Source organism: Pygocentrus nattereri, chromosome 2 (genome assembly GCF_015220715.1).
Source record: "Pygocentrus nattereri isolate fPygNat1 chromosome 2, fPygNat1.pri, whole genome shotgun sequence".
Classification (NCBI taxonomy): domain Eukaryota; kingdom Metazoa; phylum Chordata; class Actinopteri; order Characiformes; family Serrasalmidae; genus Pygocentrus; species Pygocentrus nattereri.
The window spans coordinates 33,065,890-33,076,614 of record NC_051212.1 but is presented as its reverse complement, the minus strand read 5'-3'; the positions used below and the strand labels follow the sequence as shown (position 1 = coordinate 33,076,614).

General features: G+C 37.4%; 1 protein-coding gene across 1 annotated transcript; it reads left to right on the top strand.

The window, feature by feature from the left end:
* Positions 1–3,633: 3,633 nt before the first annotated feature.
* LOC108411034 lies at positions 3,634–6,394 on the top strand. Its single transcript, XM_037543847.1, has 5 exons — positions 3,634–3,678; positions 3,774–4,124; positions 5,683–5,790; positions 5,895–5,929; positions 6,263–6,394. The coding sequence occupies exons 1-5, from the start codon at positions 3,651–3,653 to the stop codon at positions 6,392–6,394; spliced, it is 654 nt and encodes a 217-aa protein (XP_037399744.1). The 5' UTR covers positions 3,634–3,650.
* The last annotated feature ends 4,331 nt before the right edge of the window (positions 6,395–10,725 follow it).

The following is a 10,725-nucleotide window of genomic DNA, read 5'->3' as shown; positions in this document are numbered from 1 at the left end:
TGTTAAACTAGACATAGTATTAGACAAAATTATGTTCAAATGCAATTTGCAAGCAAATAAACTTAATATTTAATAGTAATATTAAATATTTCTTTTAATATATTTTACTTAATATTTAAAAGGTTAATATAACATTTTAATGTCTTATAAAAGACGTAATTTAAAATTTTCCTAACAGATAATGTGCAGGCCTTAAGACGGTGCCCTCCTAGTCATGAATACATTTAAAAATATTGTTAAATTGTTGTTCTGTCCTTTTCTGAAGATCACAGGTTGAAACACTGGGGACAGGATGAATGTCACATTGTGCCTGAAATCGATGTTGACCCTTCTGAATCAAGCTGTGCATAAGACCACCAGCTGAGTTGTTCTTATGCACAAGTTTGAAAGGTGTGGTGAAATGGTGAAGTTGCCACCAAGTTTGTGTGAGTTCAGTGAGGAAGTGATAGTGCCATTAATGACTGAAGAGCACATGTTGCAGCCACATCAAGGCTCCAGAGGACAAAAATGCTCAATTCAGTTCAATTTTATTTGTATAGTGTGGAGCTCTGCTGTTGACGTCCCATATAAATAAAAATAATGCATGGCCTTATTAACACTTACGGCACGGGAGTGTGGTCATGCCTTACTAGTAGTGTTCATGCATGAGGATTTCATTCCCATGGCTTACTAAGTTGTGACCATGACTTAATTAAGTTGTGGCTATGCATCATTTTAATTTATACCTTGTCACCAGTGGGGGCTCTGTAGTATAGCACATGGGCATTGTCTATTACAATCCAGTCCAAGCCCCTAAGAGCAAGAGGAAGAAACCTTAAGAGGAGCCAAGACTCAAAGGGGGACCCATCCTCCTCTGGTCAACACTGGATAGCAAAACAATAACACAACGATAAGACTTGGATAAAGAAAGACACTGAGCCTAATCATTAGACACAAGCATTCAGTGAAAGCAGGGGCAGTCGTGGGCTGGAGGTTAGGGATCTGGCCTTGTGACCGGAAGGTTGCCGGTTCGATCCCCAGGGCCAACAGTCCATGACTGAGCCAAGCAGGTTTTAATGTTCAGTGAGTGGGAGCAATTTACTGATTAAAAAAAAAAAACTACACCACTCCACTACATCATGGACTGTGAATATGAACTGTAGCCTCACCATGTTTTAGTCAGTAGTTAGAAATGGAAAACAGGAGTGGCATTTCTTTGCCAGGACTAGGATACCGTGGTAGTTCTAGCAGTAATTAGCATAATCAATTACCACGGAATGCTAGAAGCCTATAGAGGCTTACCTAAAATAAAATCAAATGAAATCTGTGAAACAAATGGATTAATGAGGACATATTATCATGAAAAGGTAAGTAACCAAGCAGGTGCCTAAGCCTGATTAATAGTTAGTGTAGGGATCACAGGGAAGAAACAGTGTTATTCTTTTGGTAAATAATCTTTCAGCATGTGTTTGAGGCCTGTAACTCCAGCTAGCTGCTGTTGTCGTCGATGCCTTTGGAAAATTACAGCTAATTTATGGCTGGTTTTAAAAAAAGACAGGAAGAATCCACTGCAAAATTTGGGAGCCATTAATTTCTCAAACTTTAGTAAATCTAAGGGAATATGTAATCAACCAGACCACAAACTGACTGGCCACTTTATTAAGTACACTTCCTTGAATCTACAGTTATTGTCCATTTTGTCAGTTCCTTTACCACATAAGTGCCCTTTGTAGTTCTCCAATTACACACTGAATCCATCTGTTTCTATGCATAGTCTGTTGGCCCCCTTTTGCTGTGTTCTTCAAAGACCAAGACCCCAGAGCTCCCAAGGGACACAACTGTTTAAGTGTTGGCCCTCTCATCAGGAATTCGAGAATTCGATCCCTGGTAATGCTACAGTCATCTATGGCCGGGAGTCCTATTGTCCTCTCTGGGTGTGATGACTCCCCACTTCCCCATCACCTAACATGATGCTAGTCAGGGCAGACTGACATAATATGACTCGTGGTTGGCACTTTCCTCCGAGTGTGTTCCGAGTGTGTTCAGCTGTCCCATGGCGTTGCATGAACAGCAGTTTGAAAAGATGCAGTGGCTTCACAGGACACGGAGGAAGACTGTGCTAGGCATTGCACTCTATACGGAGCAATACGGACCTCCTAAAGAGACTACCAGCTTAAGAAGAGTTATAACACACACACACACACACACACACACGTCTAAGCCGCTTCTCCCTCAGGGTCCTGGGAGAGTTATAACACATTCATTAAAAGTAATTAGTGTAGTGATTAACACCATAGCTCTGTTGTTAGAGATTGGGGTCAAGTCCTTACATGGAAAATCCAATATTTTGCACAAAAGGCAGTACATTAAGTCACTTTGAGAAACAATTTTAACACCATGTTTACTTTGCTATGAAATCTAGTTAAATTGCCTGTCTCTGGATAAGAATGTCTGCTATATAAGATAAACTCAATAAAATGAAGTCAGGTTCAGCTTGGCCTTTTAGCCTCGAGCCTGGCTCTCAAAATGTCTGTGCACAGATATGTAAAGATATTTTGCTTAAGCTAAGTTATTTACTGGAAACAAATGTCTGTATTTAAGTTGTGGCAGTATTTAATCTTATGTTCTGTCATCGTGCACTTAAAGAATGTGAATTAAATACTAAATATTCAGTAATTCAGATAAAAATCAATAACTGTAAGTAAAGTTCAGGTTTATTCTAATAATGTGATTCTTTTTTTTAACCTTTTGAACAATTTTTTAACCTGTAATATGTATTTTTATTAATTTTTTTGCATCTTGATATTGCTTTGGCTAAACCAGGTTTGTAACCCAGCAGTAACATTTTGAATATTGAGCTCTACATTTATGCTCAATAATGTGAGTGGTTGAGGCCCAACTTCCTGTTATAGGAGCCTATCAGCTGTCAGTTGTCAGTATTACAAAGCAGCTCTTGTAGATGTTTTAAGTACAGAGTGATGCATGCGTTACCTACATCTCAGACGTTTACTTCTGTCCTTCAAAAACTGTAAGTGATCTCACATAATAAACTTCATTCCAGAGACATAGATCTGCAGCTATATTTATTTGGGATGTATTCATTAATTACTAATACACTACTAGTTTGTGTTGAAAGTTCATGTGATTTATTTCCAGGGCATACATTACTTGAAGAGCCTGGAAATGTTTCAGTTATTTTGTGTGCTTGCTTTGCTACGAGCATTAGGTAATGTTTATCTTTTTTTTTCAACACTAGCACATTGATTCTTGTTTATTATTGATTCTATAAAACTTATGGACGACTGTACTACACTTCAAATTACAATGTTTCCCTCTTTTTTCTTTCAGGTAGCACCTCAAAGATTGACATTCCATGTATTAATGGACTGAAGTACTTTCATACAGGGGGAACTGTTGATCTGACTTGCTTTTTTTCATCGGCTGATGCATCAGCGACTGCGTGGTTCATACAGACTCCAGGAGAAAAGCCTCTTCTCGTTGCTTCTGTTTTTCGTTCTGCATCAGTTACATATCATAATGGCTTTAACAAGAGCAGCCGCTTTAATGCAGTAAGAGAAAAAAGCAGTTTTAATCTGAGCATCTCAAATGCAGAACCATCTGATTCAGCTACGTATTACTGTGCTGTTGCGTATTATACAGATATTAGCTTAATGGACTGCGCAATTTTAGTCCTAAAAGGTAGGTGTTAATCTGCTACAGCCTGCTTTTAGAAAATAACATTTTTGGTAAATTGCGAATTGCTTCACTCATTCTGAACATTTTTCTCTCTTTAGGTTCGTCTTCAAGTCTCTCTGCTGTTCTCCAGCCTCCTGTATCAGATCCTGTTGAACTGGGAGGAGATACAACTTTGCAGTGTTCAATACTCACAGATACACCTGCAGGAGATCACAGTGTGTACTGGATCAGACATGGATCAGGAGAATCTCATCCAGGAATCATTTACACTCATGGAAACAGGAGAGATGAGTGTGAGAAAAGCTCTGAGACTGATTCTCCTACACAGAGCTGTGTCTACAAACTCCCCAAGAGAAACCTCAGCCTCTCTGATACTGGAACTTACTACTGTGCTGTGCTCATGTGTGGAGAGATCATCTTTGGGAATGGAACTAAACTGGACTTTGCAGGTAAGAGCAGATAATTACAATCCCCTAAAACAGCCTCAAGAAAAAAAAACATATACGAATCTTTTTTGGAAAATGTCTGAGAAAAAGTAATTTCTATTGAAAATGAATTATCGCATACAGAATACAATTGATGTCGATGTAGATTTACGAAGCGTTGTGTGTAAAAGTTGTTCTGTTAAGAGACGGGACAATGTAAGGGGACGAAGAATAGTGTCCTGTGCTCTGTGATATATATTCAGTATAGAACATTAGTTAGGTAAGAACAGATATTTACAATCTGTTAAAATCTACTTGTAAAGTAGCCCTATGACCAGGTATGAACAGGGGAGAGCAGTGTTGGGGTATTAAAGCCTACGTGCAGTAGTTTAGATTAAAACAAGATAGAGGAAATATGTCCACACTGAGAGCTGTCATACTGTCTAGAGCTACCAGCATATCTTATGACTCAAAAATTTATATTAAAAAATCAATATAATTCTACTGACAAGAATAGTGTCCAGTGTTCTCATACGTGCTAGATAGATGAGACTTTTTTGATACAGTTCTGTGCATGTAGTGCATGTCATCACTCACTTGGCCACCCTCACATGCACTGATAACTAAATCTTCGTTCACCATGCACCAGATTTACAAAGATTGTGTGTATATATATATATATATATATATATATATATATATATATATATATATAAACAAATAAGTTACCAAAGCTAGCTAAAGCTACATACCATTATCAGCTCAGCTGACATCTCGGGTATACATACTGCAGGACATGTAATTGAAGGAGGCTAGCTAGATAAATTGCCCCTAAATCAGTAGACAGTACCCTCGTCCCACTAGATCTTCAGGCAAAAGGTTATGGGAACCTCTGCTTGGTAGCCAGCAAGTACACAATCTGCTTTATCCACCAAACTAACATTATAGGAGAACAGCCCCAGCTACAGCTACGGACCTGAAGCTGTGTTAGAGGCGGCATTAGCTACCTGCTTTTCCCACACATGAACCAGCAGTATATTCCATAAGACCAGGTTGATATATATATATATATATATGGTGCATTAAGTGCAAGTTCTTATTCAGAAGGATTATGACATGATGTATGCAGTAGTTATGCACATTGCAACACGTGTAATGAAATGCATGTGCATCAGTTTAAAGCAGAGGGATGAGAGAAGGGTCCTTGTTTAGGAAGATTGTGGCTTGGCAAAAGCTGTTGAGGTGGCAGTTGGTCTGTGATTAACTGTTGGTGTGGGGGATTTAATGGAAAAATCATATGGCATCAATAACAAAATAGAAATATTACTTATACAACCTATGCAGCCCAAAATTATCGCTTGATAATTGGAATAATTGACGCAAATGAGGGACTGACAACACACCGCAGACATTTGCAATCTGTCATGTAGCCATTTCAAATGTATTTTAATTTGAGATTCAAGATAAAATAATATATAAAAATATATTTTATCATTATGCATTTTTATGATTAGTATGTCTTTTTCTGCATCACATTCATCACATTTTACTTTACATTACAAGACCTACTTTCTTATTGCAGGGAACAGTGTTTTGGTCCCAGTCGTTATTGGTTTAGTAGCATCTAACACCGTTTCTGTGGCTGTGATTTTATTTCTGTGTAGAAAATTACATGACAGTCATCATACAAGTAAGTTGTTATAAGTTATAAGTTTAACTTTCATTGTTAATGCATTTTTGACATTTTACATGTGATTTACTGTGCTACATTAATGCTTTTATTATTCGTTGAAGATGCTGCTGAAGGTCAAACAGTCCAAGTTAATCAGGTGATTAATTCATTTTCTTCTAAATCCAGTCTATGAAAAGTCCAGATCTCAGAGTGTCAAGCAAGTTTGAAAATAAATGTATAATGCATATAAACAGTAGAGTTTATAATCTATAAACTCTTATAAAGTGAAACAGAAGGGCTCTGTCAGAACTTTAGAATCTATCTTACTTTCAATTAGTATCTCCCTGCATCACACAAAATACTGTGAAATGTGATTTTGCTCACTATGGTTAATGTGCTGGTTGCTGGGTCTTCTAACTCATCTGATAAACTCACATTTTGTTCCTCTAGATTTGTAGTTAAACATGTTAAACACTGTTTCCTTCTTCAGGTTGAATGTGAGGAAGCTTTGAACTATGCAGCACTGAGTTTCACTAAGAAACCACCGTCATCCAGAGGAACTAGAAGACAACAGAAGCTTAAAGACACTGAGGTTTACTCTCAGATCAAATATCCCCAATAAGCTGAATTACTGAACTGAAAAGCTACAGAATCCTTTCACCCAGTGTTGTGTAATGTAGCTTTTCTGATGGAGGCCTCATAAATTATTCTAATAATTATGTATCTTTCTATAGTTTCTAAAGTAAGAGACACATTTCAATTCACTTTCTTAGTTTATGTGTGGTAACTGCATTGTCAGTGACTGTAAGATTGCACTATTGAGCTGAGGAAGATTCTCAAGTGGTGCGGAGTCTCGCTGATTGCTCATAATGTCGAAATGAACTTTTCATCAGCTGATGGTATTTGGTTTGATGTAGCGTGACCCACTTTTCATTTACTTTTTTTGGGAAAGGCAGTTAAAATGCCTAAAAAAGTTTTTGGGTATGAAAGTATGTGACTTGTTTGTCTGCATGCTACAGTTTCCAATCTTATATGAACTCCTTTAAAATCCCAGGCTTAGTACATACTAAGACTTATTATTCAGTAACTACATGGATTTCAGTTCAAAGTGTAAACTTCAGAGTTTCAGCCTAGTAAATTTAAGGGGTTAATGACTGGAACATTTAGTATTTATTTGTATGTACTTCAATACAGTGTAATTTAGGGTATACACTTTCTAACCTCTATGATCATCATTAATGATACTGTTTTTTGTCTGTGGCTCCTATTAAATCACCCCCTTTCTCTTTAAAGACAACTTCAATCATTAAAAAAAATTTTTTAATCTTTTTGACCCAGCTTCTTTTTAAGGGGTATATATATATATATATATATATATATATATATATATATATATATACATATAAAGCAGGTTTAAATGTATCCAAGGTACATTTAAAATGCTATAACCACTTCAGTACGTGTTCTGAGTTATAAGTCTGAGTCTCTCTACACCACTTTTGACAAACAGAACCCCTCCCAAAACTGTGATAACACCTCCCCCTACACTTCTGCATATATCTTCTGCTCTTCGGCCCACCCACTGGACTACTGCCATTTCACACACACAGAGCTTCTCTTTCAGTTCAGTTCCCCATAAGAGTTTCTCCTATAACTTCAGGTTTAACAGCCTGTTCTGTTAACCCTGCATGTCAAGCTACTTAGCTTAAATAAAGCTAGATAAGGACCCATAAATAAAGCACCAGTTTGCTTAATTCAGCTTATTGTTATTTGATGTCTTGCTACAATGCATTATGTTGGATATGCCTCATAAGAGAGACTAATGAGTCTAAACAGCTTCATGTAAACACTGAAAATATACAGCGCCCTATATTTGTGATTTTGGAGGCAACAGCAATGTTGGCTGTCCTGGTTTAAGCTGATTTGCAAATTATGCACAGTACAACAAGTAGATTCCAGGCCAACTAACTGGTAACACAGCTCTCTACCACATGTAAATACATGTGGTTAATATCTAATGTGCATACACGCAATATACAAGTCATGAGAAACGACCAAATGTTAATAAAGTCTTTGAGTCAGGTTGTGATTTTTCTATTTGAGCAGTATACTGTAGCTAGTTTTCCATTACATGGTGGCTCAACTCAGCCCTACTTGCCTCTACTTGATTTTGATACCAGCTACTTCAATTTCCACTGCAGATATATTACCCCCTCAATGTGGTTGGGCCACATGGAGATCCAACATAAAACTGCAGTGACGTGACAAGACACATTTTGCTCCGAAGAGACTGATGGCAGCAAGACAAAAGACTTCCAAAATCAAAAACAGGAGAGTTTGGGAAATACGACATGCAACGCTTGTTACGCTCACCTGGTAGCTAACATTAGCATAAGAGTTTAGGGTGATAGTGCTTATTGTCTCTGCCTAATCAGTTGTCTACAGTTTTTCCACATCACCCCTTGGTATCGGTTTAGCTTGCTTGGAATCTTGACTGAAGCAAAATCAAAAATAATATCAGGAACCAGGTTTGCCTAATGGAAACCCAAAAAAGTCAGGTAAAGTTGAGTCAAGTCAAGCCAGTATATGCAGTGGACTGTCTTGTTTATGTGACTGTCTCTTTGGAGATGGTTGCTGTTGTTTTTTAAAAGCTGTTAAAGTTCTGTTTAATCGTTTGATGTGGTTGGAAGTTTCTGCAGTCCATCCTCTACTGCAGTATGGGTGTCATTTAGACTGTGGTCACTGCTAAATACTAAGAAAGTTCACAGGAAAAAAAGAAAGAAAGCATCATAAAACCATTATAGTAAAGTGCTGCTGGCTTATAGAAATTAGACATTGAAAGTGTGATACATATAGACAGTCTTAAGGTGGACGCCTTGTGATGAGAAATGCTTCATAATCAAAAGCAAGCCTAGAATTATACAGAAACAAAAACGTATTATTATGTGAAAAAAAATCATATATAATCCTGGCCTGGTGTAGTTCTAGGACCCTGGAACCCTCTGCCCATCCCTGGAGACCAGAAAATAGGGTTCTGTAGTTTATGAGCTCTAAGCACACTCGTATACTTCATCCACAGCTGCACCTGCAGGTCCAGTGTTTACAGTGTCATCCTCAAACTGGAATTATATACTGAAAAACATCATTGTTATGTAGAAGGTTTGTTACTTATTTTAGGAGTTATGAAAATTGCTGCTGTGTTATAAAACACCTTCCAAGTACAATATAGCAAAGAAATGTCTGGTGGGCCACAGCAGTGTTGAATATTTACCAGTACAAAAATAAACCTGCAGTTGTTTATTGTGTGTGTTTTGTATTTGTTTTGTGCTGTTTCATGTTTATGTTCATATACTAGTACACATGTTTGAAAAGAACAGTAACACATTTTTTAAGTGCATATCAATTTATTAAGTAGCATTTTAAGTTCTGCATTTGCACATTGTTCTTGGTGTGAGTGGTTGGGGCCTGATTCTATTTCTTATTATTTAAGTGATACTTTTTTAATCCTACAACCGGGGAAAATCCACCTCCGCATTTAACCCACCCATGAAGTGAAACACCACATACACACTAGTGAATACACACACACTAGGGGGCAGTGAGCACACTTGCCCGGAGTGGTGGGCAGCCCTATCCACAGCGCCCGGGGAGCAATTGGGGGATAGGTGTCTTGCTCAAGGATACCTCAGTCATGGACTGTCAGTGCTGGGGATCAAACCGGCAACCTTCCGGTCACAGGACCAGTTCCCTAACCTCCAGCCCACAACTGCCCCCAGCTTTCAACATATAGTTTTAAAGCTGCTCCTGTACAGGTTTTGCATGCATATGAACTACATTGTGAAAGGTCACTTTTGTCTTTCAAAAACTGTAAGTGCTCTCAGAGCAAACGTTCTGTAATAATAATAATAATAACAATAGTAATAATAATTATTATTGTTATTATTATTATCAATAGAAATGTTTGTATGAAAGAATAAATAATCTTTTCTTTCTTTTTTCAGGAGCTTACTTTTTGAGAATTTTGCAATGATTCGATTTTATGCACTTTTTTTCTCTCAACAGCATTAGATATAGGGGAATAACTTTTTATTATTGTTTTGCCCACAAACTGCACTACTGACTTTGTGAGTGAACTTGGGTTCAATAAGCTTCATCACTCTTCGTCACTATTTCTAGTGAAGCACTGCCTCCTGTGGAGAGTTCCCCTCAGTAACTGACCTATCACAGATGCACGCATCACCACAGCACTAAAAACCCTGCTGTTAAAACACCAATGAGGCCTATGAAAGTCCTGCCATTGTGCACTCACAAAATACGAAGTACATATTCAGTAGTTCATTCAGTATTTAGTAAAAATTCAGTAACTATAATTAAATCACAACTTTATTCAACTTTTCTTCCAGTTTGTTTTTTTGTATGTTTTCTAAGTGATTTAGATTGTTTTAGTGAAGCTTTAAGATAAGCTAGAATCATATTTCTCAAGACTGCTTTGACAAAACCAGGTTTATAACTCAGGAGCAGTCATTTGAATGTAGAGCACTAAAGTCTTGATGTGAATGGCTGGGGCCCAATTCTATTTCCTGTTTTTGGAGCCAATCAGCTGTTAGCACAGAATTATAAAGCTGCTCTTGTGGAAGTTTTAAGTACAGAGTGGTGCGTGGGTTATCTACATCTCAGACGTTTACCTTTGTTCTTCAAAAAGTGTAAGTGACCTCACAAAATGAACTTGCATTGCTTTGCAACCATATTTATTTGGGTTTTAATAATTAGTTATTAATGCTTTATTAGGTTGTAAAGTGTAACTGATATTTTAGGGTGTCCATTGCTTGAAGAGTTTGGCAATGATTCATCTTTGTGTACTTGTCCTGCTCTCAGCTTTAGGTACTGTTTTATCTTTTTTCCAACAGTAACACATTCACGTTTATTTGTACTGCTTCTTTAAAATGTACAGAC

Bases quoted from the DNA above. Each gene is read 5' to 3' on its own strand.
- LOC108411034 (XM_037543847.1), top strand. From the start codon at position 3,651: ATGGACTGCGCAATTTTAGTCCTAAAAG. The intron at 4,125-5,682 runs GTAAGAGCAGAT...TTCTTATTGCAG, and splicing joins AACTAAACTGGACTTTGCAG to GGAACAGTGTTTTGGTCCCA. The intron at 5,791-5,894 runs GTAAGTTGTTAT...TATTCGTTGAAG, and splicing joins ACATGACAGTCATCATACAA to ATGCTGCTGAAGGTCAAACA.